Below are 27893 nucleotides of genomic sequence, written 5' to 3'. Positions count from 1 at the left end.
TTTTGGGTTCATGCTTAAAATATTGACCCAACGGTTACGTTCTGAACAATACATGACAAAGTTGCGCTATAATCGACGTTATCGATACAGCTGATAACATAAAGTAAAACGTACGTTAATTACTCATTCAATATACTAAACACTAGAAATAAATTCTGCCAACTTATATAAACTCTCTTAATACAATAATAACAATATTCCTTTACTTGGAAATAACCAATATACACATTTACAACAAACTGTATGGGTTAAAATCTATGTTCGAAATTTATGGACCATTTTGGCTGCTGTGGAGCCTACACGAAACTGAAAAGATTTCGTTCTTATGTTTTATAGATATTTTCAAAGAAATTTTAAAGGTTAAATATAGGTTTCGGGATAAGCCAGTGTCCCTAACATATACATACAGAGGACGCCATGTCTTCCTAGTCGATGTACAAATAGTCGCTAAAGAATTCAAAAAGAGCACAAGCTTTCATAAAGGTTGCCTGTTTAATTCACAGAAAATTACAACACACAGATCTAATTTATGCGGTTAAAATCGACTTTAATCTTATCATTTATCAAACATAATTCAAACTGATAAGAATTGAATTTCAATAACAAAAGACCATGCTTATTATTACATTACCGGATTAATAAAAGGCGCATTTTTTTATTTATTAAATAGATAATTGTGTGGACCTTAACAAAGCTTATTTTGTGGACTTACATGGAAAGTTATTGGACTTTTACATTAGCAGAAAATTGTGTTGTGGACCTTAGATGAATTGTCTACTTTGATGTTGTGTCGTTGTTCTCCTCTAATATTTAATGCGTTTTCCTCGGTTTTAGTTTGTTACCCCGATTTTGTTTTTTGTCCATAGATTTATGAGTTTTGAACAGCGGTATACTACTATTACCTTTATTTAACGGTGCTACATGTCTTATTTTCCTTTCGTACTTATTTTTACTTACATTGGAAGTGCGAAAATACGAATATACATTACAACCAATTTTGTAGAAGGTTATTTTGTTTTCGGATTTTTAGTCAGAATTTTCATTTCCAAACTCCTCTTTTTTCATTGGTACATGTATCGAATGAAGAGACATGTATTGTCGAAATGCGCATCTGGTGCAAGAAAATTAGTACCGTTAATTTTATTAACCTAGTTCTATGAAGAGTCAATGACATGTAAAACATATAAGAATGTTTAGAATGCCAAACCTGTTTTGGGAAAGACTGATTTTAGTCGATTTATTGATCAGGAAAGCGATGCCTCTCGTATTACATACATCACGCAGCAACATTTGTAAAAGTCTATAATATAATTACATGTCAGTATATGTAGTTAAAATAGTAGTAGTGATAGTCACATGTATTTGTTAAGTTTTGCAATCAATATCGGAATACAATGCATATGGACTTATTGTTAATTGCCTTTCTTCTCTCTTTTGTACAAAGCTATGGCAAGGAAATAAACAAAGGTAGGAAATTGCACTATAATGTTTGATTTTATGATCAAATATATAATTGATTTGAAATCAATGAACATATTTACAAAGAAAACACGATTTAAAAAAGTACCAAGTTATTATTCCATATTGGTATATGATGTAAAAAAACATTACACATTCTAAAAAACACGTTTAAATTATTTTTTTCTATGACAATTTTATTGAAAATTTTCTGCAACGAAAACATTGTTTTGCAGCTTTACATCGATATTGTTTAAAGTTTTCGAGTTTATTTCTAACATATCTATTTTGTTGAAATTGAAATAAGATGTCATCATATGTTTATTATAGAGAAATGTGTCAGGGACGTAGCCGATAAAGTTGCTAATCTTATCACAGAAACTACGAATCAATGCTTAGTGTCTTCTTCCACAGGTAATGTACTACAATTTAAACGAATCTTGCACACGTGTTTATTTGGGTTGGTTCTGTCAAACATTATAAATAAATATTCTTGCTTGAACTATAGGTAATTAAAAAAAAAGATAAATTGAACTTTACGGATAAAAAATGTTCTCCGTCTTCAAAAATGTTTTACTTTAAATCAACAGTTTTGGCAAGCTGTTAAAAACAAAATTATTTGTCATTTGAAAATGAACTAAAAGCATAATACATTTCGTGCCTCTAAATAGCGTTTTGGTTTGGTTTTTTTTTACAATCATCAGGAACCGGCGAACTTAAAGATTTGTTTTGTCAGCGAAGCGTAACTATATTATATGACCAATAAGGAAGTAAGAAGAATAACCAACTGCATTCAAGTTCAACTTTGCTAGAGCGGATTGAAACCTTTGTTTCTTGATAATGAAATAGATAAAATATGACATATTTGAGAGTACTATCATCTTTATTTTTTTAATTTTTATATACTAAATAGGTTTTGGCGCTCGACCTTCCGACTGTGGTGAATTGAGAAAGTCAGAAAATAAAAGTGGAGTATATAAAATATACCCAGATGGAACTTCCGGTTTCAATGTCTTTTGTGATATGAAGAGTTTCGGGGGTGGTTGGACGGTTCGTAAATATATATATATATATATAGAAACTTGTGCCGTATAAGAAATGCCGTTTTAAAATTGAAAATATATTGATTATGTTTATGTTTATGTAATTAATTCAAAAAAATTATAAACTATATTCTAACATGACGTCCTTCAAACGCTTTGAGTACACACCCGTGGTAAAATATGAATATATTGCCAGTGCTGTTCCGATTGTACTCCCACGTCATATGCTTTTTTATGAATGAGATACCCGACGTCATAGAACAATGACGTTAGAATGTAAGCATTTTACGGGAAAATACACGCTTGTGAATCCGAAAATCATCACAAGGAAACATACACAAATGATGCTAAAATGTGGCAAAAGCCCTTTATTGTACATCATATAAGACATATAAATAAATTATCATTCAAATTCATCCAAAACTGTCTAAATACATTATTTTAAATAGTTTAAGCATGTCACTAATGCAGTTTGCTCCGTTCTTTTACGCTAGTTTATTAGTGCGTTTATTTATGGGAACGGCAAATATTTGCCTACACCTAGAGCGCTTCGATCCAAAAGAATTGCCGTATGTGTCCTTTCAGAATCGAAATAATTCATGGGGGCTTGAATATATCTAGATTTTACCACGGGTTGTCCCTTTATGCCGATATTTTACCCCTCGCTATCGCTCAGGGGTAAAATATTTGTCATAAAGGGCCAACCCGTGGTAAAATCACGATATATTCAAGCCCCCATGAATTATTTCTTAAATAATTTTATCTTATTTAAACAAGAGATGTATAATAAAAAAAACCCGGTATAAGTACAAATGTACGGTGATAACATGATTCATTTTGATATGAGACAACATTGCCATAGAATCGCGAAGAAAGATAGAAAGAAGACAGCAACCCAATTAATAAGAACTGCTCAGGATCATGTCACAAACATCCACATATTCAAAGGAAACAGACCATAAATTTATGAACTAAGCCTATGATATTCATTGGCGAGGATAAGAGAAAGATATCTGGTGTTTTGAGAACACAGCCCTTCTTCTTCTCCTATTGTTTGTTTGTTTATCTTTTAATTTTTAGCCATGGCGTTGTCTGTTTATTTTCGATAGATGAGTTTGACTGTCCCTCTGGTATCTTCCGTCCCTCTCTCAAGTTTTGATGAATGGTTTAGAAAGGATACAAAAGAAAATGAAAATTATTTCAGAAAATCATTAAATTAATTATATCAGTATGATATATGGCAATTGTTATCTACAGTTTGTTTCTATCAATGTTGGCGTTTGTTTCTGTTACAGTTCAGTGTTTCTATTGTTCCGTTGTTTCCCTCGGTTTTAGTTTGTAACCCAGATTTGTTTTCGCTTAATTGATTTTGACTATTGAACAGCGGTATACTACTGTTGCCCTTATGATAAACAACAACCATTTTCCGCGAACAGTGTACGATACAGCTTTGATCCGATGGTGATATTTTTCGATGACTTGTATACAAAAAAGTTTCCACCTAGTCAAATGTTATTTTGTAAAGGGGGGTCAATGCAATCGTTTTTAATCTAATGATAAAAATTAGCCTAGAAATGCATGTTCTCAAAAAAGGTTGATATCGCAAAAAAAGTCATGTTGCGTATACGTTAGCAACGTCGTTATCTTCCCTGTAACTATATTTTAAGCCCTTGGTTTGTAAAAAGAGTGTTTTGTGTGTAGAACATAATTTCATCACACAAACACACTACGAGTTTGATTAGCTTTTTTTAGACATGAAAGTAGTAGCATAATTTATTGTTGAACACACAGTAGATGTAACAAGTATCCCCTGAGTAATAGACATTCTCTCTATTCATTTAACGAAGACAATGTCGTTCATTGTTGAAATGATATCTAAAAGGCATTTTCTTCCACAGTTATTCCAGCGAAGAACAAATGGTTTTGTTGGCTTTTACAGAGACTGGCAGTCGTATAAAAATGGCTTTGGGAATTTAAAAGAAGATTTCTGGTTGGGTAAGCTTAATATAAATTAATGACAGTCTATTTGACAGAATAAAATATAACATATAAATTTTCGGACAATCAAAACAAATCTTAAACCGCTTCAAAGGTTCCAGGCTCGTATTTTAGAACACCAAATGCACGTTTTGTGAACATGAGACCCAATAAGTGGAGCTAAAATTAAAAAAAAAAATGTTAGCAAGCCAAATCAGTAACAACAATGAAACAAAATTGAAAACCAAAAATAAGCTTAACTTTCGCCGACTGTTGCAATTTATACATTTAGAGGTAAACACCTTAGTGCCTCGAATGGTTAGAATATTTTAAATTTCTAACACTTCTATAACTGTATTTAAAATTTTTTTTTTTAGATATGCGTATTAAGGAAGTGTACGTGGTATATTCACACTGTTGCACTATTGTCATTAATAATTTTAGAAAAACATGCCTTTTTTTTTTTTAAATTAATCTAACTGACACATATGATTTTTTAATAATGGCAAATGTGACGGTCAATTGTGCAATTTAAATTTTAGGGAATGAATATTTGAACAAATTGACAGAACAAGGATATTACAAATTGAGGATAGATATGTGGGACTTTGATAATAAACACCGATATGCCATCTACAATACATTTGTTGTTAAGAATGAAAAGTCAGGATACAAGCTGGAGATAACTGGTTACACAGGAAACGCAGGTAATTAACTTCATGATGAGTGTAGTAGAATAATATAGATATTTGTATTACAACGTTATAGATACTACAAGTATAATTAACAATATAAAATAATTTATAATTTATATACAATACTAAATGGTGAAAATAATTCCTAAAATTGCAGTTTTCTCAACCGACAATTGTATAATGTATGTCAAAATGTATGGTACACACAAGTTTCAAATAAATTACTTAATATTCCTTGTTGGCATAATGTTGCTTTAAATTGCGCATGTCTGTTGGAAGCCATTTTATGAATTTGATGAAACATGATGGTGACCCGGAAATCTGTGTAGTGTAAATTACAATCGTCCTTTCGCACAAACCTGCTGAAGGGGGATTGCTTTAGCAGTTTTATAAATAAATTATGTATACTATAATGCATGTACCTATTATACCAACTGAGATATGTAAAGGCCACTTTTACGGCTTTCAAGCAGTAAACTTAGGGAATGAGCATTTAAGTCTGAGGGGGAAGAGGGGTTTGTGTTATTTTTAAAAAGAATATTTTCAACTTAGTAGGAAAGAAATATATTCAGCAAGGAGAAGGAAAAACAATACTTTTGTTTGGGAGTATTCACTTTTTAAAATTGGGGGGAGGGGGAATCGTTCGACAAAAAAAAATGATGCTAATTGCGTGATACGAACAACATTTTTGGAATGAAAAATAGACGATACCCCTACCTTACCCAAATTTAAATAATCATTCCCTACATTTAACCACTACTTTCTCGAATGTCCCAATTTGCTCTTATCTAACATTTTAATGTATTAAACTAACTACATTATGGCATTCAATGTCCTTCTTAGTTTTTTTTTCTTTTTCTTTTCTTCGTTATTAACATTTAAACAGCAATTCTTTTCTATTACTCACATATTGTAATCTTGTATATGTTCAAAAGAGGATAATAGTGATAATAATTGTACTTATAGTGTACACTACAATTTTTAACTGTAACGACCTTAACGTCATATTGTCAGTAAGAAATGTTCGGCAGGAATACGGTACAGGTTTGTATTAATACATAATATATTTGTTTGAAAAATATTTTTCAGACACTAACTAGCTAGCTAAGATGGTACCAAACACCTTGACTAAAATTAAGTTGGCTCGTTTAATTTTCATAAAATCTAACAAAATATTTACTTTGACCAACTTTATCGGAGAAATTTCATGGGATATATTGCAGTATGACAACTACTAATTTAAATAGTTTAGAAGATTAACATTTCCTTATCAATAGAACATAATTAAAACATTCAGCTGACTTTTATAGAGTTATCACCCTGTAGTGTTACATACAAGATTAAAGCATAAACATTTTATTTTATGTAGGTGATTCATTCGGCGGTCAAAATGGATATAAATTTACTACAAGGGATAGAGATAATGATGCTTATGGTGGTAACTGTGCTGAGCTGTATAAGGGAGGATGGTGGTATAGTAGGTGTCATAGCGCAAATCTTAACGGAAAGTACCTAAAGGGAAAAAGTGCTTATGGTGTTGGTGTCAATTGGAGTCATTGGAAGGGATATAGCTATTCATTGAAGGCAACACGTATGATGATTCGGAGGGCATAGAAAAAAATAATCAATAAAAACTAATACAAATGAACCTTAATTTAAGTTTTTTACTATAATAATTGCTTACTTTATTCTCTTCAAGAATGATAGCTTCACACAAGGGTTATCTTGTTCTTTCACTATACAAACATGTTTTTCAAAGTTCTTCATGTTCTTTCGACCTTTTAATATGGACGCTGCAGTATATTTTCATTGAGTATCTAACTACAAACCCTATTTGTTTGGAGCACGTACTGTCCAACACTTTTGATATAGATATTTTTCGACTTCTACGGCTTTTATTTTTTGAATGGTTTTCATTTATCTTGCTGCTTGTTTTCGTCCTCTTTTGATGATGCGACTGTCAGACAAGTGAGAGGTTTAGCTAGCTATAAAACAAGGTTCAATCCTACATGGGAAAGGGCTTGTAGGTGTAATACCACCATTGATTTCCCCCTTTTAGTCTTTGTTAAATTTGCATTTTTCCAAAAAATATGCAGAATTCATCTTTGTTTCAAATAAAGAAATGCTTGGCATGAGTAAAGTTTGATCCTGTCCAGTACTATAGAAAAACATTCACATAACATTTCATTGCATATAAAAAAATAACCATTATTGGAAGTAAACCAATCAAATTCTCCCCTTATTTTATATGTGTACAAGGTTCAGTCACCATGTAACCTCAAGATTACAAAATTTTCTATAGAATTCCCAAATGAAAAATAATGGTGTTTTGAAATACCCAAGAATATGTCTTGGGTATTTCAAACACCATTATTTTCATATGTTAATGACACAGAAATGTTTTTACTGCAAAAAAAAAAAGAATGATTAATTACCTACAACTGTCAAAATCAAGGGAATATTTTTTTCGACGTACTTTCGTATACAACCGAATGTGACGTACCATGATTTGGTGGTATTACACCTAAACCAAGTCAGAAATATGACAGTTGTTATCCATTCGTTTGATGTGTTTGATCTTTTGATTTTGCCATTTGATTAGGGACTTTCCGTTTTGAATCTTCCTCGGAGTTCAGTATTTTTGTGATTTCACTTTTTCCCCTCAGGAATTTTATACGAGTCGAATTTCTTATAATTATAATGTTATCGACATTACTGACCTATGCATACATGCATGTTAAACTAAGCCCTGTAAGTTTGTTGCCGAATGCCACGGATCGTGGTATTGACAAATATTCAAAAATTCACTTGCATACAAAAAAAATGTGGTATGATTGCCAATGAGACAGAAACAACTCTCCACATGAGACCAAATGTGACAGATATTAAAAAGTTTAGGTCAACGTACGCCTTCAACAAAATGTTAAACCAATACCGCATTGGCGGTGATGAAACTCCCCGATATGACATTTTTGAAACAATTCAAACGAAAGTTTCTAACGGCCTGATTTAATTACAAAATAATGAACCATAAAACAAATATCATATACAGTAACAAACGACTATCAATTACAGGCTCCGTATTTGGGACAGACAAATACAAAATATGGTGAATTTAAATGATTTGGAAGGCGCCAGCATCCCCATTCCATGGACAATGGTGTAACAGTACTACATAAGAGAAAAATATAAAAATAAGATGAAAAGGGCTTAACTCATCAGATCTATACAGAATTTGGTAATACGAAGGATGATCTAAGATATTCACTCAAAAAATAGAAGGTCGTCGATAGGTTAAAACTATATCCGTTATAAAGATTGATATATAAAAGGCCCCAAAGGTCTATTATAAATAAAATGAGAAACGGGTATCACCTGTTAACTACACCAACAAACGACAATCACTAAACAAAAGGCTCCTGAATTAGAACATGTGCATACAAATGCATCGGGTTTAAACGTAAAACTTTTCAGTCGAAAATAAAATGACAACACCATAACAAGACCAAAAGACGAAAAACATTACACAAAACGACATAGAAAACAGAAGTCTGAACAGCACAAACCCACCAAAAGGGGCCGAGGGAGGAGATGTTATCAAGTGCTCAAAAAGGGAACAGTTTTGTGTTGCTTGAGTGAGCACGACATACGATTGTGCGATACCCTCTTTTGGGCATCCCTAGTTTTTGTACCAATGGGTTTTTCAAAGAAAATAGTTTTTCAGTCTTTTCTTTTTTATTACAAAGGAGTAGGTCCGGCCTCAAATTTCAGGTTCATCTGACGAAATATTTGTCACATTTTCCAAACACTTTTAAAGTGTCTATTGCAGTTGATTCAATTAGTTTATGTGAAAGATTTTAACTGATTTAGTCATTAAAATTTCCCCGATTCAAGCTTAAATATGAAAAATCTATCAAATATCACTTTTCAGATTTGTTTTGTCAAAAAAGAGAGTGGCCGCATCCGTGTTCATCCTCAACCTTTATATATGGTATGTAGTATCATCAAGAACAACTTACATTTAAATATTAAGAATGAACACAAATGCGGCCACTTTCAATTAAGACGGAAACCGTAATTTTTTTTTAAACTAAAATGCTAAAATTGTGAAAATTTTAGTAACTTAGCATGCTTGTACTCGATGTTTGTGCATTGTATTGTCAAAACATCCAATAGTTACAAATGTATGTAGCAGAAGCATTCTACTTTCTAATAAATAACTAAAAGTTTACATTTTAACAATTTCTAAAACTGCTATTCTTTGGGGCCAAAAAGGGGTCATACTGGGCCTACTCCTTTATGGAAACAGATTGTTTCTTTATAGTATTGTACAAAAATACATGACATACTATCAACTGTTCTTTTGAAGTGAAGATTGAAGGTTGTGTTTTGGAGTAAAAGTGATAACGGTGATGGGAAGCTGTGAGGCGGTTAAATGAAGATAACGACATAGTACCTTGTGTCTTAAATTTAAAGTCAATGCGGCTTTGTGGTACCGTTAAAGTCCGCTTCTTTAAAACGTCCTTTAAACTGTCCGCTAAAGTCCACAATCGGACTCCTGCTAAAGTCCAAAAAACACATCGTAATGACCAGATCCGTGAATCAATAGAATTGAGAATGGAAATGGAGAATGTTCCAAAGAGACAATAATCCGACCATAGAATAGACAACAACAGAAGGTCACCAACAGGTCTTCAATGCAGCGAGAAATTCCCGCACCCGGAGCCGTCCTTCAGCTGACCCCTAAACAAATATATATACTAGTTTAGTGATAATGAACGCCATACTAAACTCCAAATTATACACAAGAAACTAAAATTAAAAATAATACAAGACTAACAAAGGCCAGAGGCTCCTGACTTGGGACAGGCGCAAAAATACGGCGGGGTTAAACATGTTTATAAGATCTCAACCCTCCCCTTATACCTCTAGCCAATGTAGAAAAGTAAACGCATAACAATACGCACATTAAAATTCAGTTCAGGAGAAGTCCCAGTCTGATGTCACAAGATGTAACCAAAAAAAATAATACATAAATAACAACAGACTACTAGCAGTTCACTGACATGCCAGCTCCAGACTTCAATTAAACTGATTGAAAGATTATGTCTTCATCATATGAATATCGGGCACAATCCTTCCCGTTAGGGGTTTAGAATCATACCATCATAACATCAGAACATAACCCGTGTCATGCCAACAACTGTTTCAAAAAAAATAATGTGTTTAGTTTCAATGCAAAGACCCCATAAATAAATCAATATTAACGCCAAAATATGCAATCTTTAATGACCTAACAACAGTATCGTACCTATATCCCTTGTTAAGAAGTCTTTTCAAAGGTTTTGTTAGCTTCTGAGGTGAATACTGAAATTTTCGTGCTTTAAAAAGAATATTTCCACAAAAAATTGGATTTTAAATACCTGAACGTATAGTAAGTCTGCATGTTTAGCTATACATGATGTCTTTACATAAAATGTATACCGATGATAAAATTTAGTAAATGTTTTGACTAGTTTGTGATACCGAAAACCCTGGTGTAATATTTTTTCAGTAATACATAAATTTCTCTCGTTAAAATCTAAAACATTGTTACATACACGAGCGAATCGTACAGGTTGAGATATATAAACAACGTAAGATGGTGACAATGGAACGTCACCATCTAAAAATAGATAATTGACGATAGGAAATGAAAAATCATCTCTTTTATTATAAATTTTAGTGTAAAGCTCTCCGTTAATGATATAGATATCAAGATCGAGAGTTTTATCTTATTTAAAGTAAGTTCAACAGGATAAATTTCTTTAGTATACATACCGAAGTTGTCATTATTGAGAGCCAAAATATCAAACATACATAAACATACATAACAAAAGTATCGTGAAATGTTATTATAAATAATGTTTAATGTTGATGTTAAAAAAACATGAGCACGTACATGAAATGTGACATATGAAGCGATTGTTTTATCAAATATCCCCGCGAACCTACCAAGATGGCCGCCATTGCAAGATGGCCGCCATTGCTTTTCGACAAAAGATCATTTAAATATTTGCATGGTGAGCGTGTAGTTTGTAGTCCATACGGACCAAGAGCACTACAGGTCCTAAGTTTAGAAAACGCTCAATAGAAAAAGTTCAAATTATATGTTTCCTTAAAACCAGTATTAAGCTTATTTAGGTCAAGTGGGTGAACAAAATTATCCTCTAACTTGTTTAAATAATATTTAGATATGTAAATGTTGTAATATATTTTCTGTCATTTATTAAATTTTGATGTTCATTCTATACTTTTTTTGTTTATTATCAATTCCCATAAAACCTTAACAAAAACTAGAATAATGTTGACCGTCTTTCCAATCCTTGATACCAAATAAATCAGTGGCTATAGCTAAGACGTGCGTATGAGTAGCTATTTTATTTAGTCTTTCCTGAAATCAGGGTTAAATGTTTAATTAAGTTTTGTCAGTAGAACAATTTTGTCTACCAATTTATGGGGTTATTTTTCTATTTATTAAGCGCTTAACCGGATTTACCGAAGTAAAGTTGGTGTTCAAAGGACCTGTGTATACAATGTAGTACTCTACAAATACATATTATTTAATCTGTATATAACTGAAAAATTATTACACCAGCGTTGTCGATACCACAAACTAGTCAAAATATTTACTAAATTGTATCATCGGTACAAGGTATCTTAGCTATTTCACATCCCATCCTTTATGGTAATATTTTGTACCAAGTCAGGAATATGTCAGTTGTTTTCGATCCGTTTGATGTGTTTTATCATTTGATTTTGCCGTTTGATTAGGGACTTTTCGTTTTGAATTTTTTTCTGAGTTCAGTATTTTTGTGACATCCTAGGTATTTCACATCCAATCTTTTATGGTAATATTTTATACATAGCAAAACAATTTCGGCATTCACCTGCACCTCAAAAGTAACCAAACCTTTAAACAAACTAATTCAGAAGTTACGATACTGTTGTCGGGTCATTAAATATAGCCTATTTAGGTATTGATATTGATTCACTCCAGAGATGGGTCCGATTACTTTCAATGTAATTGATTAAATTACAATTACTTTGTCATTTGTACGATTAAATTAAATTAATGATTACATCATTTCTGAAAGTATCTGATTAAATTAATGATTACATTGGCAAAGTAATCATGACTACATCTGATTACAATGAATTTAAAAACAAAACATTTTGAATGATGTGAATGAATAAAAGTTCAAAACTATAGCATTTTTGAGAAAGTATTTTATTTGGTTCAATTATAAAATAATAACTTCAAATTAAACTTCATCTATTTAAATAAACACCAAATTTCACTACATATATATATACATTACACTTTATCACCAATGATCTCTGAATTATTTTGAATTAAATTTAATAAAGATATATCATAATCAAGAGTTTTTTATTTGTCTTCTGACCTCTTTCATATGTATTCCAAGTCGCAGTTTATGGAAGTTTAAATATGGATGAAATACAGTTACCAAAACTTTAAAACTATGTTAAATTTTAATAGAAATGTTTAATCAAATTGTAAACAATATGTAAGTACTAAAAATCATTGCATTTTACATGTCCAGTCCAAATAATTTTTTTTAAATTTTAAACAACATATTTGTCCAACTTTTAATTAGATAAATTTTCATGCCTGATTTATCTTTTATCATATATATATTTCCCTACAGCTATACTCAATTGGTAATTGCAATAAAAACAAACCTTAAGTTAATTAGTCTCCTACCTGTCAATTAAAAGTTGACAAAAATCACAAAAATTAACAAAAGATTATAATTCAGGGTTAAAGAAAAGTATTACTTGAATATATAACAGTTATTATCAAATATTAATATGAAGATCATTATAAAACGATGAATATACATGTATGTACAATATCTTTTACTTATAAGATAAAAGGTATATAATTGTATTATATGTCTCTGCTTAGGCTAATGATGACTTTTCAATTCTGTAACAGTTTATTTTTTACTGAAGTAGAGTAACCAAACCATTTTAGTATGTTAAAAATTTATCAAATATGAATAACACAGAGGTTCATTTAATAACCAAAAACACGATTTTAGATTTTTGTTATTGTAATCAGAATGTAATCAAAAAGTAATCATGATTACAGGGTATTTTGAAAAGTAATTGATTAAATTAAATTACATGTAATCAGATTTTTGGCTGATTAATGATTACACTGATTACTTGAAAAATTGTAATCAATTACAGCTGATTAATGATTACAATTACAATTACCCCAAGTCTGATTCACTCATAGGATCTTTGCATAGTTAAGAAACACATTTATTCTCAAATCAGTTGTTGGCATGATACGAGTAGTATAATTCTCACATATTGCATGATGGTACTATGATACTCAACCAATAACTGGAGAGATTATGCTTGATTTTTATGTTTTGAAGACATAATACTTGATTAGTTTATATAATGTCTGGAGCTGGCATGTAAGTAACTGCTAGTAGTCCTTTGTTAATTTGTGCACCATTTCCATATTGTTTTTTTTTCTTTTGTTATTTTTTTGGCATCAGACTCCCGTGTGTTTGTTTATTTCACATTGGCTAATGGTATTAGGGGAAGAGGGTTGAGATATCACTATACATGTTTAACCCCGCCGCATTTTTGCGCCTTTTGCAAGTCAGGAGCCTCTGGCCTTTGTTTATCTTTTATTTTAACTTTAGTTCATTTATAAAGGTTTTGAGTTGCATTTCTGTGATGAAGACCCATTAGTGACTTTGAGTTGTTGTCTGTTTGACATATGCCCCATTTCCATTCTTAATTTTCTTGTATTATTTCTCATCTTAATCTGAATCTGAAACATAGTTTATGCAAGTTCAAACAATTTCCGTTAGGCGTGTTTTGATCAAGTTTGCATCTTCAAATTGTTTAGACAGTGACCTTCATTATGTACATTTAGCATTGTTGAAATGAAATCTTTATACATGTACTAGTACCACACATTTTAAAGCAAGATCTGCGTATATTTTTTTTCAATTCATCTCCAATAGGCGAGTGTAATATGTGAAAAAAGACGTCTAGTTAGAGGTGTTTAATGCACCCACCTAACATACGGCTAATTTCTTTTTTAAATGAAAAAATAATGATTTAACTTTGATTTTTGCCCGGTCGTCACAAAATCGTACGGTGCAGTTTTTGTAAAATTGACGTTTATTTCAGAAATTACAGAATTACGGCATGTTTTTCAAGCAAATAAAATTAGTCGTATCTCTTCTTTTAGGCATAATAATTAAATGAATTAGATTCTTAGAATATTGATAAACAATATTTACAACTGTACGTCCGCATACATTTGCGTTCCTTCTAAATATTTGACATTTTATACGAACATTTTCATAATCCTGACCTTTTCGGATCTACAATTCAATTTTTATGAAATGTTTTTGACTCTAATCGTTTTAAAACACACCAAATTACTCGTCAGTTATTGTTTTTTCATTCAAGACCAAGACTTCATCTCAACATTTCTTAAAATCACGAATTTCTGTTATTTCATAATGTTGGGTAAGATTACTATAGTTCCCGGAATTCCTTATCTACGTCGTTATCGGTTTTTGACTAAAAACCTGGATAAAACAGTTATGTGTGATGTTAGTACTTTATTAATCTATTTTAAAAATTGAAGCCAAATAGTATCATGACCAATTTTCAACGGATCTTGTTTATGTTATCCATGCCCACCGAAATTTTGGAAGCCTTTTCGAATAATTTTCTAGAAAATATTTCAATAGGTTTTAAAATTTATATTGTAAATTTACACACTGCAGTTATTCATGGATAAATTAAAAAAATATATATTGTACCCATACATCCAATCACAGCCCTCCGAAGTTGACTTCCTTCTCCTGTCTTGGGTACACAAAAGACCAACCCTTTAATAGTGCTAGTAGAGTACGATAAATCATATTTATACGGTTTTCTATCTTTAACTTCAGTGTAGCCTAAATAGATTTAAAATCGTCCGAAATTAAGATCAAATCAAACTAAAACATAATTTTTTAGTTCTGTCGAATTCACCCCTTTCTAAATAAGGAGTCGTATCGGAAAATTGTAGAAAATCTTCCGAGTCGTGTCGAATTTTCACAGTCCAGTTAAAATGAAATCCTTCCTATGCTAAAATGCAAAAACTATCCGTTGATTGGCACAGATGCATAGTCTGTCAGGTATTTACTACATAGAAACTATATAGTTCAATACTTAAATGTAGATACAGTTGTATTGCCGCATTGGAAAAAAGGAAAGACGAAGTTTACAGAAGGATGAGAAAAAAAATGAAAACATTAAATATACTACAATTACAAATTTTACTGAACCAGTCTCTTCTCATATATCAACGAGGCAGTAGATCTACAACTCATTCTGAATTGTCATTTTGTATATTTTGCAAAAATATAATTCCTATAAGCAAGTTGCACAACTTCATACGGTACCCTCTAAGGAGCAAACTCAAGCTGTATTGAGTGTTTCTACACATATCTCCTACAATTATCTGATTTACAAAATAACTCATGAAAATTTTACTAGTAAAGCTTTATACTATCGAGCTTGCATCACTAAATATTAACTACAAAATTTGAAATCAGAAGGTAAAGAGCTATTTAATTCTGAACATGAAACAGCTTTCCCAACGTTTCGACGTTTAAAGATGACTTGACTATACACAAGAAAGTATTCTTGTTAACAACTTTATTTAATAATTAAACCGGATTTAATTTCTGCCCGAGTATTGCCACCGAGAAAATTACACAACATATCAGCTTCTGATCAGCAAACACTAAAAATATATTTTGGTCAATTTATAGTTACATGTACGCAGTCTCAACAAGCCCAATGTACGTTCAATTTTGTATACAGTAGTTCTATAAAGTTGTAAGATGCCTTAAAAGACAGAAAATTAACCGTTTAAAATGACTATTATATACAGTCTGTCAAATCTAAAAAGATCAGAGCAGTGACTGCAAAATTGTTTGCAAAAACTTTATGCAGTTACTAGTATTTTACGGAAGCAGATAGGTAAAGTTGTTATCCAATCAGATGAATATCCATTATCTAAAGACATTTCACTGGATCATTCAATTGAAACTATGCCACCCGCTTTAAAAACATTTCTGTATTGTCTTTGGATGATGGCGTATACGCGGCAGTTAATACTGAGTACGACATACCTATTTACAAAGTTCTTAGATGTATGGCTTTAGCAGAATATACATTATCTATAAAAATACATTTTATTTTACTCCTTTTCATTTAGGTTTATCATTACAAAAGCACCGTATATATGGACACACCTTTAATAACTATTAACAAGTTTGGCTGATCATAAGATTAGAAAAATTGAAGATGGGGTATACGCTCTACATGGTATTATTTCTTCTTTTGGGGGTCAAACCTTATCCAAGACAATGTCGTCCTAACTACAGACACAATAAAAGTTCTCCATATGACTTTGGTTGGTTAAAAGGCAACATCGTTCCGATGCCAATTATATTTACTGGTATGATGTCATCCGACTTTCTACAATATTTGATCTGTTCACGCAAAGGTATAGGTATAGGGGGAGGGTTGAGATATCAAAAAACATGTTTAACTCCGCTTCATTTTTGCGCCTGTCCCAAGTCAGGAGGCTCTGGCCTTTGTTAGTCTTGTATGATTTTTTATTTTAATTTCTTGTGTATATTTTGGAGTTAAGTATGACGTCCATTATCACTTCAAACTAGTATACATTTTTGTTTAGGGGCCGGCTGAAGAAGGCCTCCGGGTGTGGAAGTTTCTCACTGCATTGATGACCCATTGGTGGTCTTCGGCCGTTGTCTGCTTTTTGATCGGGTTGTTGTCTCTTTGACACATTCCTCATGTCCATTCTCAATTTTAAAATCAATTTGTATCAGATCTTAATTGTGTCAGCTTTGAGCAAAACCTCTGTTGTACTGATATATGCCCATGCCAAGTAAGTGGTCTTTGTATCAGACTTGGGTTTCTGACTGTTATCGGGTTTGTCGGATGCTGGGTTGTATGGGCTGTCGTTTGTTTGTTATGAATGGACTTAACCAACATCACACCTTACGGACTTATGAGTATGGGTAAGGACCTGAAAACAGTTAAAACAAACACAGTGAATTTGGTTGTAGAACTTATATCTTCTAAAGCGCATTCGATAATCTATATAATTAACAACAATATAATAGTATATAATACAAATAATAGAAACATGTGTATCATATAATTTTCCAATATAAATGATCAAATAATATCTATAGTATACAAACTTTATGTAAATGCATGAACATATGCATTTAAACTGACGAACACGTATGCTTATAATATTTCTTTTAAATAAAAGCTTATTTAGCATTCAAATATATGAGCAAGATGCGGACTTAATCTTAAATATATGAGCATAATGCGAGACCGACTATTTGAACCTAACAGAGCATAAAGCACATGCTGAACAACATAAAATATTGAATATATTATATTTTGACAAGGGGCATGTAAGAACATATTGAGATCTGGTATCTTTCGAAATATAAACATGGTAGAGCATAAATGGCGCTTTAAAAAACCAAAACTATTAACCTATCAACCCAAAAATAATCAATTCCGACAATGAGCATTTGTTGAGAAATATTCGAAATCGAGACAAACTTAGCATTACAAAACTAAATGTGAATATTCAAATAATATAAATATGAAACAATTTATTATGAATTGGGGAAACACACTTTTAAAATATACATGCTTGCTTTGTATCAAAAATTCATGACTCGTAATAATATAGGACTAAACGACAAGAATAGTTTACGATGAATAATTTCTTATTAAATTAAACTACACATGTGAAAATTACACATATAAACGCGTTTTTATTAAAATAATCAATATCTTATCCTTGCGGAACTGACCTGAATTCGTATTAAGTATGAACAAGCGATATGTTAAAATTATCATTTCCAACATGCGAGCGTAAAACTTAATTCTATAACGCGTTTAAAATATACCCTGGAGTATAGAAAGTTTGTGAAGAATAAACCAACCTTTTTTTCTAACATAATTATATACATCTATTTACACTGATCGAGAAACAACAATTTAGTCTTAATTTCTTTCCTTGCAGAACTTGTAGATAATTAACTCCAACTTTACTAAATAAGATGGAAATGAAACTTGACGAAGTTTCATGATGCAATTAAATAAAATAATAAATGAAAATACTTGACTCACCTGAAAACAGTTAAAACAAACACAGTGAATTTGGCTGTAGAACTTATATCTTCTAAAGCGCATTCGATAATGCCACTTTTGGAACCGAAATTCACCTGTTCGATTTTGCGTTACTGTTTCAGGTTCGTCGCATCAGATTCGTTAAACAATCAAGCTATCTTAGTTACCCTGATATTTTGGGGTAAAAAGGGGCGTGGAAAGGTCTTTGCTGGACAGGACATGGCACCCCTTATTGATCAGGTTACCTAGACATATGTTGTTTACACAACAACTTGTTTGTATTTACCGGACAATAGAATTAGTAAAAAACATGATTGTCTAATTGTGTCTACTTAGCTTGTCGCTAAACATCTTAAATTGATAAAAATAATGCCTAACAAAGAGAAAATCTAAAGTGACAAAATGCCAAAATAAATATCTGTTAAATTTGAAATTCTTATCTTAGATATATCGAGAATATAAAAATGATTTCCTTCACGAATAATGAACGAATATAAAACAAAAATACTTTTAATTAATACTGTAGCTTCGAAATGGACTTTAGATAAATAAAATATTTTAAACTTATGCCTTTTTGCTGAAAACTAAATTTTCACCAAAATATAAAATGAGGTCTAAAATGACTCCATGACATTTGTAAGAATATGTTGACCGATAAGAATGATAAGATAACAAGTGAAAATGAAGCTATGATAATTCCGATATCGCAATATTCCGACACCTAAATGGTTTGACATCCCATTGGTCCGACGTTTCGATCATTTAATTATAATTATGATAACGGAATATTAACATAAGAAAGACAAATAAAAGGTTCAATATTAGGATAACCTTGTCCTTCGTTTGAAGCGGTGAAACAAATTATATAAAAAAAAGTAAGTATATTAGTGCCAAAGTAGCTGAACGTCATCACCAGCGTAACAAAAAATACAAAGTACTTTGTAAAGTGTTGTTTGATATATCTCAAGATACACGGCGGCCGACCAAAGTAAAATCAAACACAGTTTGAACTGCAATGAGTGATCATATTTTCCTTTTGATGTTTTATATCAAAATTGTTTATTTGTTGATATAAATATACTAGTAGCACTTTACTAATTTGAGTAATGTTAGTTAGTACTCTTATCATACATTGTATCTGATTTAATGATGTAAACGAAATGGCGGTATGATCAAGACTCAACATTTTGCACTACAATAATAAAAAAAAATCTGTCATAATTATGGTTGTCTGATGTTGACGCGGTTGACATGCTTTCAAACTAACAGGAGAACATACGTTTCCTCCATTTTAATGTATTATAGTTCATCATTGGACTTTTCTATGAAATTGAAAATACGTCATATATGATATATTTTCCCCTTGCTTCAAATATTTTGTTTCGGATTATTTATATCAAATTTGCAGATATATGTTTGTAAATACGTGCAATAAGTTGATATTGAGGTCTTATAAGATTTAAATTATGTAAGGGCGACTACTGATACATTTGTGTGACTTAATGGTTGATTTTCAAAGACTCCGAGAGAAAACGTTACGTAACATACGTTACCGTTAAAATCGACCAAAATAAATTAATACTATAACAGAAATATATTTTTCCAACAGTAATACAGTATTCTTATAGTATTGTTTCGTTTTTGCATTTGTTTTGATTCGATGTTTCTACTGGGGGTATCCGTGAATTGAAATTGCACACATGACCTTTAACCCCGATTTAAAAAAAAATGCACCATAATTTCTTTTGACGACTGGGATATTTAGAAAGTACACATTCTCAGCTTTCCAGTAATATATAATTTAGCTGTATGCTAGGTAGTTGCATTAAAAATATATCACTCGCCTACAACAGATTCTGGAACAAATCCCTTTTCCTAGTTGAGAACAAAACAACTATGCAAACCAATGGGTGGTCGAAATTTGCTTAGCAGCCCAGATGATTGTGTGGAATTTTTGTATTTATTATTATTTTGATTTCATATAAGGACATTATGGTTTAAGATGTATTGACCGTTTTTGCTGCTGTGGAGCCTAATAGAAATTGAAAGAATTTCGTTCTTATATTTCCTAGATAGTTGCAAAGGAATTGTCTATGTGATTGTAGGATTCAAGATATGCCAGTTTCCTCACATATACATAAAGAGAGCGCTGGGTCTTTCTAGTTTAACTACAGCACAAACAACATTTTCAAAATGAACAAAAATGTGATAAAGTATATTTTAACAAAACGCATTTGACTAACGGATCGAACAACTGATGTTCTTAAACCCTACAATCTTATTAAAATAAGTTCTCATTACTTGCTCTTCGATTTTTTTTTGCTCACACGGCGACATATGAAAAATCGAGGAGCAAGTGATGAGAACTTATTTTTAATAAGATTGTAAACCCTGCTGACTGCAATGTGTGATTTCCAAACAGACGGATCACAAGATGTGACAAGATAGATTTTAATATTAATTTGATATAAAACAGAGAACAATACACTTTCGGAATGGTATACCGCAAACAAAAGTTGCAAAAATTAGTACACCATATCCGGATTTTGACAATTAATGTTTCTTCAGTGATGTTAGGGATCAAAACAGTGTTTGTAAGGCCATACAATTTACCTCAATTTAGGATAGAGTCGAAAGAGGATTAACGGATCATATTAACCCGAAGGAAAATATAGTACAAGCCCAATTTATATAAAACAACTTGTTTGGTGGAAGGTTATTTTGTTTTCAGATCTTAAGTTAGAATTTTCATTTCCAAAGTCCTCTTTTTTCATTGGTACATATATAAAATTAAACTAGTCCTATGTAGAGTCAATGACATGTAGAACATGTAAGAATTTTTAAGAATGCCAAACCTGTTTTGGGAAAGACAGATTTAAGTCGATATAATGATCATGGAAAACAATGCCTCTCGTATTACATATATCACGCACCAACATTTGTAAAAGTCTATAATATAATTACATGGTAGCATATGTAGTCAAAATAATAGTAGTGATATTCACATGAATTTGTTAAATTTTGCAATCAATATCGGAATACAATGCATATGGACTTATTGTTAACGGTCGTTGTTCTCGCTTTTGTGCAAAGCTATGGCAAGGAAATAAATAAAGGTAGGAAAATTCACTATATAATCTTTGATGGGATGGGCATACTGATCAAGAAAAAAAAATCAAATACAGTTTAAGTTTTTTCCACATAGATATATTAAATGCTTACACGCTTTTAAAAGACCACGTTTAAAATAGTTGCTTCCGTGACAATTTAGATAAAACAATTCTGCACCTAGAACAGATTGTTGCAACTTTACATCGATACTGTGCGAACTATTCGATTTTATTTCTAACATATCTGTTTTAAATCAAATTACAATATGATTTCTTTAAATATTTATTGTAGAGAAATGTGTCAGTGACCTAGCCGACAAAGTGACTAATCTTATCACAGAAACTACGAATCAGTGCTTAGTGTCTCCTACCAAAGGTTAAGTACTACAAATAAAACAAATCTTGCACACGTGTTTTTTGGGGTTTGTTCTGTCAAATTTTATAAAACATAAATTATTTTGTAGCTTGAACTATAAAGGCATTATTAAAAAGAAGATTAACTGAAGTTTACGGATCAATAAATGTCCTCCGACTTTTAAAAATAGTTTACTTTAAATGAACAGTTTTGACAAGCTGTTAAAAACAAAATTACTGAACATTTGAAAATGAACTAAACACATTTTACATTGCGTCTAAAGTGCTTTCTGAATTTACCATCATCAGGACCTAAATTAAATTTTTAGATTGATCAGGGACGCATAACTATATTATATAACCAAAAGAAAGTATAACCAACTGCATGTAGGTTCAACTTTGCTAAAGAGGATTGAAACCGTCGTTTCGAAATTATAAAACACATAAAATAGGACATATTTGAGCGTAATATCGTCATTATTCTTTATTTTAATATACTATATAGGTATAGGCGCCCGGCCTTCTGACTGTGGTGAATTGAGAAAATCAGAAAAGAAAAGTGGAGTCTATAAAATATACCCGGATGGATCTTCCGGTTTCAATGTCTTTTGTGATATGAAGAGTTTCGGAGGTGGTTGGACGGTACGTATGATATTAGTGTATATTTACTTGTATTAAGGTAGCACAATACAAAGATTTTTTTACTTCCAATCACTAACCTTTGAAATGCTGTAACTTTCTTATGAATGCATAGAAAATAATAAAAGAGTAATCTGTTAGCTATCCAAAACTACTACTTTTATAAATTTTCAAGCATTATTAAGAAAGTTACAGCATTTTAAAACTTGGGAGTTGAAGTTATAAAATCTTTGTATTGTGCTACCTTAATATGTCATTTGTTTGAGTTGATATTTTATGGTGTGTCTTTCTATGTTGTGATGTTATACTATTGTTTAAAATAAGGGTGAAGGTATTGTACCATTAAGGTGGTATGGGAGTCTAAAATAAAAATGATAGAATTTGTTCATACTTTGCCAAAACGTAGTATCTGTTGATATATGTTGAAAAATATAATAAAAATGATAGGTCACCGCGCATTTTCTCAAGCTACAGGATGTGACAAAATGACACATTTTGTATGGATTATACAGGAAAAAACACCATTTTGTGATTAGAAACTAAACAAAATGATAGAATTGTTAAATAATTAAGGAAAAGATAGCTTTCAGACAATGCTTTGAGAATATCAAAAGAAAAGATAGGGTCACCGTACGTTTTTTCCGGCTAAAATACAAAATAGGAAAATTTCATGTAGAATCCGTCAGAAAATGCACTGTTTTAGAGTTACCTCCCCTTAAAATGCCAATTCAATTATTTTTTAAAACAACCAAAAATAATCAACATTTGCAAAAACATTAATATTTATAAGTTATATTCTTATAAATTGGTTCTTTTAATTGAAAATTCCCATTAACTATCTGCATTCCTGCATCAAATTTTGCTAACTTGATAGAAAATCTGGACCTTTGGTTCTCTGTATTTTACAATCCAAGATGGAGGAAGACACCCATACCACCTTAAAACGTTTAAACCCGCTGCAATTGTTTGCACCTGACTGTCCTAAGTTAGGAATCTGATGTTCAGTAGTTGTCGTTTGTTGAAGTGGTTCTAAAGTGTTTCTCGTGTCTCGTTTTTTTTTTTTACATAGATTAGACCGTTGGTTTTCTCGTTTGAATGTTTTTACGCTTGTAATTTCTTGGGCCCTTTATAGTTTGCTGTGCAATGTGAGCAAAGGCTCTGTGTTGAAAACCGTACTTTGACCTATAATGTTTTACTTAAAAAAAAATTGTGACTTGAATGGAGAGTTGTCTCATTTGCACTCATACCATGCATCTTCCTATATCTATATACTGCAAGTTGTGCGTTCTAGAAATGTCATTCAAAAAAAAATTGAAAATACACAAATAAGTTCATGTTATGAATTTGAATAAATTATAAAAGTCAAGAAGGCAGCAACCCAATCAATGAAAGACTGCATAAGATCATATCATAAAACACCTACAGATTCAAAAGAAAACACAACAAATCTTAAGACATCCAATAAAAAACAAGATTTTTTTTGTGGTTTTAGAATCAAGTTCTCCCTTTAGATTTCGATCAATGTAATAATATACTATACAAAACAAAATGAAAATAAAGTTATCTCAGAAAAATTATCTAATTTCATTATACCGGTATGATAAACGACAACGCTTATTTTTTTCGATAATTAAATACGTTTATTCGTTAAAGGAGTACTATATATTTAACAAATAAAATCATCAACACAAACACACTACGAGTATGATAATTTCATGCTATGTTGAGATATAATAGTAATAAAATAATTTATTGTAACACACACAAGAGATATAAAAAGTATCGGATTAATCTCCTGAGAATAAAAGTACATAAAACGAGGTCAACTTTTATCTCTGAAATGATGTTTAAAAAGCATTTTCTTTCACAGTTATTCCAACGGAGAACAAATGGTTTTGTTGGCTTTTACAGAGACTGGGAGTCGTATAAAAATGGTTTTGGGAATTTAAAAGAAGATTTCTGGTTGGGTAAGAGTTAAATAAACTAATGACAGTCTATTTGACAGAGAAAAAATATGACATATAAATTGTGATACAGTTAAAACAAATCTTAGTTAAACCATATCAAAGATTGTAGTCTCATATTTTAGAACACCGATTGACGTTTTATCAACATGTGACTCATCAGTGGCGCTAAGATTTAAAAAAAGTTAGCAAGCCAAATCAGAAACAACGACTGAAAAAAAAATTGAAAATCAAAAATGAACAAAACATTGCGCAAATTATGCATTTAGTCTGATAGAGGTAAAAATATTAGTGCTTCAACGTGTTATTATATTCAAAGCTTCTTACATTTCTAACAGTATCTTTTTTTTTATGATAGCGTATTGAAGATGTGTTTGTGGTTTATTCAAAAATTTAATCCGCCATTTTCTACATTAGAAAAGTACTGTACCAAGTCATGAATATGACAGTTATTATCTATCCGTTTGATGTGCTTGAGCTTTTGATTTTGCAATTTGATTAGGGATTTTCCTTTTAAATAATCCTCGGAGTTATTTTTGTGATTTTACTTTTCGCAATGTTGTTATTAATAGTTGATGAAATACGTGCATTTAAATAAAAAACAACGTTTAACTGACACATATGATTTTTTTTTATAATGGCAAATGTGACGGTAAATTGTGCAATTAAAAATTTTAGGGAATGAATATTTGAACAAACTGACAGAACAAGGATATTACAAATTGAGGATAGATATGTGGGACTTTGATAATAACCATCGATATGCCATCTACAATACATTTGTTGTTAAGAACGAGATGTCAGGGTACAAGCTGGAGGTAGCTGATTACACGGGAAATGCAGGTAATGTAATTCGTGCTAATTCAAATAGATTAATGGCTAGAGGCATAGGGGAGGGTTGAGATCTTAAAAAACCTGTCTGTTTAACCCCACCGCATGTTTGCCCTTGTCCAAAGTGAGGAGTCTCTGGTCTTTGTTAGTCTTGTATGCTTTTTAATTTAAGTTTCCCTGATATATTTGGGAATTTAGTATTACGTACATTATCACTGACCTAGTATGATACATTTTTGTTTAGGGGCCAGCTGAAGCACGTCTTCAGTGCGGGATTTTCTCGCTGCATTGAATACCCATTGGTGGCCGTCGGCTGTTATCTGCTCTTTGGTCGGGTTGTTGTCTCTTTGACACATTCCCCATTTCCATTCTCAATTTGAATAACTACATGTATAACAATGAAAATTTTATAAAATACAAATTATATCTGTATTAATAACACAAAACTTTAAGTTATTTGTTAGGTTTCCTCCTTTCAACTCCACACTAAGGCCAAATGAAATGAAAGAAAATAGGAAAACCAATCTGCAAATTTACAGATTTAAGACTGCAAAAAAACTATTTCTCGAAAGTTTAGACAAAGTTACATGAATGATCTTGAGTCGTGATGATGAAAGTTGTGATGTGTCGGTTTTTTTTCCACAACAAATTGCACTTCTGAGATGTGTCGATTCAGTCGTGTTTATCTTACAACCCTACTGGAGAAGTTTTCAGAATTCTAAATTTTAAATTGCCTCAGTGGCACTACACAGTAAATGAAGTGTGCGTGTACGTAGCATAGAAAGTGAGATACGTTAACCCAACAGAAGCAGTTTCAAAACTAGTAAGATAACGAAATAACCAGTTAACTCAGAAGTGGTTAAGTGGGGATATTTTTTCCCCTACAACTATGTCGATTCCGAACTTTAATAAAACTATCATAAATTGATGGTTAGATGACACGGGAAAAAAATCAGAATAATTAAAACCATACACCACCACCACCAAAGAAAAAACACTGATTTCTCAATTGTGTCAAGTTTAACGCGTATTAATTAAAAAAGACCAAGTAACAGAATGAGAATGGCCTTGAAGACCCTTCTTCGTTTGTTAAAGGGCACTAGCAAATTTTAATATTTTATTTATAACAAACTAAAACGTATATCCAAATTACAACAAATCTGAGGACATGAACTCGTTAGTACATATCAGTAGTTCGTGTGTATTTTAGTCTTGACGACATTTAATTAACTCTCGGATGACCTCGAATACAAACCCGATATAAACATGAATTTCAATAGATTGCGACGTCGTGGAATTATATTTTGATAGTTCTCTAAGACTTTGATTTCATGTTGTTGTTTGAAAAAATTAGTTAGTTAAAGTGTTTACCTGTGTAAGGATGATTTTTAATGGATCGAATCAGTCAATCAAATGGTTCACCCCTGTTTCACTTTCAAGGTCTTGTTACTGGCTGAACACGACTTATGCATGCGTAATCAATCTCTAGCTAATGAGTTAAATTGAATGTCAGATGAATACGGATAAGTTGAGGACGAATTATTCACTTGCAAAAGAATAGTTCATCAGCAGTAATTCATCAGCGATGTTTCTTTGCTTATTTTGACAAAATTGTAATACATTGGCTTCTAAAAACGACTTATTATTTCATTATTCCACTTTTGTTAATGATTGAACCAAACGAAATCATAGTCTATTTTATTTATATCTCGTAGCTAGTGCCTCTTTTAAATCTTCGGTATACACATTTTCTGTTCTAATGTTTACATATTGAAATCAAAAATAATAATTATAATAATATTAATAATTCAAGATCAAGATTTAAGGCTTATAAAAACGCATTTGTCTGATTGGCAATCATACCATATCTACTTATTTTTATATTTATGTATTAATATGTTAACTTTGATTTTATCTTTTTCAGGGAATTCATTAGGCGCTCATAATGGATACAGATTTTCGACAAGGGATAGAGATAATGATGTTTATCCCTATAACTGTTCTGATATGTTTAAAGGAGGATGGTGGTATAGTGGATGTTATGCGTCAAATTTAAACGGGAAGTACCTCAAGGGTACCAATAAAATTGGTGTCAACTGGACGCATTGGAAAGGATACACCTCATTGAAGGCGACACGTATGATGATTCGACGAGCTTAAAAAAATTAATTAAATAAAAATGAATACTTTAAATTCTTTTGTTCTCTTGAAAGATGGCTTAAATCGTGCGACAAAAATGCTAACTTTACACAGAGATTCTTCTGTTTTGTTCTGGTCCCTGACATGATTTCCGAAGTTCTTCAATATTTTTGAATTTAAACTTATATTATCGGCTTAAGATTTAAAAGGAATATGATTGTTGAAGTTTGCGAGGCCTAGATATATATGCCACTTTGAACTTTAGTAGCTGGTTAGTTACAGATCTCAGGTTTCGGTTGTAGCACGAATTGTTCAAAGATTTGGTAATACATATTTTCCAGATTTTCATTTGTTTCCGTGTTTTTCGTCATCTAAATTTGATTTTTGTTTCCCTTT

At 31.4% G+C, this 27893-nt stretch overlaps 1 protein-coding gene across 3 annotated transcripts; it reads left to right on the top strand.

The window, feature by feature from the left end:
- The first annotated feature begins 1312 nt into the window (after positions 1-1312).
- LOC143063028 (fibrinogen C domain-containing protein 1-B-like) lies at positions 1313-27551 on the top strand. Of its 3 annotated transcripts, none has more exons than XM_076234940.1 (6): positions 1313-1467; positions 1789-1872; positions 2372-2508; positions 4400-4496; positions 5021-5185; positions 6543-6821. In XM_076234940.1, the coding sequence occupies exons 1-6, from the start codon at positions 1395-1397 to the stop codon at positions 6785-6787; spliced, it is 801 nt and encodes a 266-aa protein (XP_076091055.1). In that variant the 5' UTR covers positions 1313-1394; the 3' UTR covers positions 6788-6821. The 3 variants fall into 3 exon arrangements, with proteins under 3 accessions (XP_076091055.1, XP_076091057.1, XP_076091056.1); XM_076234942.1 differs by lacking the exons at positions 1789-1872; positions 2372-2508; positions 4400-4496; positions 5021-5185; positions 6543-6821 and adding exons at positions 21863-21946; positions 22430-22566; positions 24434-24530; positions 25206-25370; positions 27283-27551 and having other exon boundaries at positions 1380-1467; XM_076234941.1 differs by lacking the exons at positions 1313-1467; positions 1789-1872; positions 2372-2508; ... (1 more) ...; positions 5021-5185; positions 6543-6821 and adding exons at positions 21422-21576; positions 21863-21946; positions 22430-22566; ... (1 more) ...; positions 25206-25370; positions 27283-27551.
- Positions 27552-27893: the final 342 nt, after the last annotated feature.

This window comes from Mytilus galloprovincialis, chromosome 2, assembly GCF_965363235.1.
Source record: "Mytilus galloprovincialis chromosome 2, xbMytGall1.hap1.1, whole genome shotgun sequence".
Lineage (NCBI taxonomy): Eukaryota > Metazoa > Mollusca > Bivalvia > Mytilida > Mytilidae > Mytilus > Mytilus galloprovincialis.
This window is presented reverse-complemented; position numbering and strand designations above follow the sequence as displayed.